General features: G+C 44.5%; 1 protein-coding gene across 1 annotated transcript; it reads right to left on the bottom strand.

The window, feature by feature from the left end:
* Positions 1-1,065: 1,065 nt before the first annotated feature.
* LOC147458531 (pterocarpan synthase 1-like) lies at positions 1,066-1,848 on the bottom strand. Its single transcript, XM_086511861.1, has one exon. It carries the CDS (start codon positions 1,789-1,791, stop codon positions 1,258-1,260), a length of 534 nt encoding a protein of 177 aa, XP_086367987.1. The 5' UTR covers positions 1,792-1,848; the 3' UTR covers positions 1,066-1,257.
* Between the last annotated feature and the right edge of the window lie 608 nt (positions 1,849-2,456).

Consider the following 2,456-nt stretch of genomic DNA (forward strand, 5'->3'; position numbering starts at 1 on the left):
ACTCAACCATCATCATATACTATGCTATATAGCATATTAGGTCCCCCAAAACTCAAGGAAGATTAGCTTTATGTTATACATTACACTTACACAATCAAATTTGAATTTGGGTATCAAGAAAGCCAACAAAAAAATCACAAAAGTGCTAATTTTGGCAAAAAAACAGGATTATGCAATTCTTGTAAATTGGTCATAACTTTCAATTTTAACACTTAGCTCTCCCTACAAGCATCAAAACATGTTGAGAACTATGAAGGCCTAACCTCTAGCCATCTAAACCTCACAAACATGAAGTTTACAGTGGTATAGTTGCCAAAACTTGAAAAAAAAGCCAAAAACAGGACCCTTTTTTTCACACAGTTTAGGTTCAAAAATGTTGTGCAAGATAAGGTTAATGGTGAGATCGATACTCGAAAAAAAATGCTAAGTTTTTTTCAGCTCATAAGGCAACTTTGTGGATATATAGCACTTAGAAATTCATTTTCATAGTCTTCAAATAATTCAAGCAAAATGGTCACTTAACAGGACACAAAAGTGTCCAAGGACATAAAAGTGTCCTGTTACCATTCTAGTGTTAAGTAGAACTTTACCTTCTCAAGTTTAGAATTGAGAGCTTACAAACCTCCCAAAAAAAATTAAGAGATGTATTAAAAACCATCGTCCACCCTCGACACTAAAGGACACAGGGTTGTGGGATCTACGATGGAGAACTAGGTGCGAGAATCTCAAGGACATTGGAGGCCCAAATTTGGTGATTGTGAGACTAGATCCCAAGGAGGCGTCATGCAAGGCTTGTGGCCTATCCAACTCTACCATGCGCATATGGTGCCCATTAGTGGGAAACAAATGCATGATAAGTAAACCTCAATAGGAGCATAAGTAAAATAGGAGAGCAAAATCGAACGGCCTAGCAGACCTCGCATCTCATGCACCTAGTTCTCTGTCGTAGATCCCATTGCTCCCTCTTCATTTTATACCATGTGTCCTTTAGTCCTGAGTATCACCCGTGGCAATTCATCAGTTACATGAAAGTTCTTTAAAATTTAAGTTATTGTCTTCAACTTACACATTTACGAATAGCGAAGCCCATGATGGAAAACTTTCTTCTTCATTACCTTTAAGCGAGGAACCTTCACCCATTTTATTAAACCTCACCCCTTATCATTATGCAGGCCTTATCATCATTACAAAAAAAAAAAAAAAAAGTGTGCGTGTGGTGGATGGCTGAGATCCGAGCAAGCTCTGATGCCAATTGTATCAACGAAGGGTGACGGAGTATTGGAGCACGACGGGGCCGGAGGCGGAGACGAAGGCAATGGTAGCGTAGCCATTGGCGAAGCGGAAGCTGCCGGTGCCACCGACGACTGCGAGCTCCACCGGGAGGCCGCTGAAGCGGGAATCGATAAGGCCGTGCAGGGCCAGCGTGCCGGAGGACTCGCCATCGTCGTAGAAGAGGGTGCTCAGGAGGTGCTCTAGAGTGGGCGTGGAGTCGACGGTGCCGTTGAACAATATGCCGAGGCCTCGTAGAACCCCTAAGCTTTTGGAGGTTGCGCTGGGCTCGGCGGTGACGGGCAGGTCGAAGGCTGTGAGGGGCCCGAAGCGAGGGTTGCCCGAGGTTGCGTTCAGAATGGCGGTGTTGGTCACGCCCCGAGTGATGTGTATGTAGAACACCACCTGCTTGGGCTTGGCATCGGCGCTGTCGCAGCGTCCTGCTAAAATTATCAGCATGCATGCCGCAGCGCTCAGCAGCACCCTGCGCAATGCAAATGCAGCAGCTTCGGCCGACGTCATGACAGCTAATAGATTGCAGGGTGATGCGCTGAGGCTGCCTAAGAATTTCGTTCGGTTGATAGATCCCTCCGTTGCAGCTCACTGCCTCTTATACTCATTATCCTCGTCATGCGGCGTTGTCATATGTCGTGCCAAGTAGTGCCATATAAATGATTGATAGTGTCCAAAGATAATGCCAAGTTATGCCCAGTTGTCTATATATGGTCATGTCACATAACCATATTTAAGGGAAGAGTAGGGTTTTGCAATTTTTCCTCCCATACAGGGGGGGGAATCATTTTAAATCAATTTGAAGGAATGTTTGAGGATGCTAAATCAAGGAGAGGAGTACGATGAGAGAAAGAGAGTGTGCATTCATGGGGACAAAACCTCGCTTGGACATGGAGGTCATTGGCATGCAAAGGTGAGGAGTCAGAGTATGAGTATGTAGGGTTAGTAGGTCCGATAGTCTATAATTTTGAAGTATGAATGAACAGCCTCTTGTCGTCTCGTTGGTTAGGGGAGTGCAATGGCATCAATGACTAGTAGGTTTCTTGATTGAGCTCTGCTCTCAATATTTTAGTGGTTCACATCATGCAACCAAGCATCATGGCATTGTTTTGCAACCAATTGATCTTGTGCATGGAGTTGAGATGAAGCATCTAGTATAGTCTCGTGACCAAGAA

Source organism: Adiantum capillus-veneris, chromosome 5 (assembly GCF_014529385.1).
Source record: "Adiantum capillus-veneris isolate H3 chromosome 5, ASM1452938v2, whole genome shotgun sequence".
Lineage (NCBI taxonomy): Eukaryota > Viridiplantae > Streptophyta > Polypodiopsida > Polypodiales > Pteridaceae > Adiantum > Adiantum capillus-veneris.

Excerpts from the sequence above, each read along its gene's own strand:
- LOC147458531 (XM_086511861.1), bottom strand. The coding sequence starts at position 1,791 with ATGACGTCGGCCGAAGCTGCTGCATTTGCATTGCGCAGGGTGCTGCTG.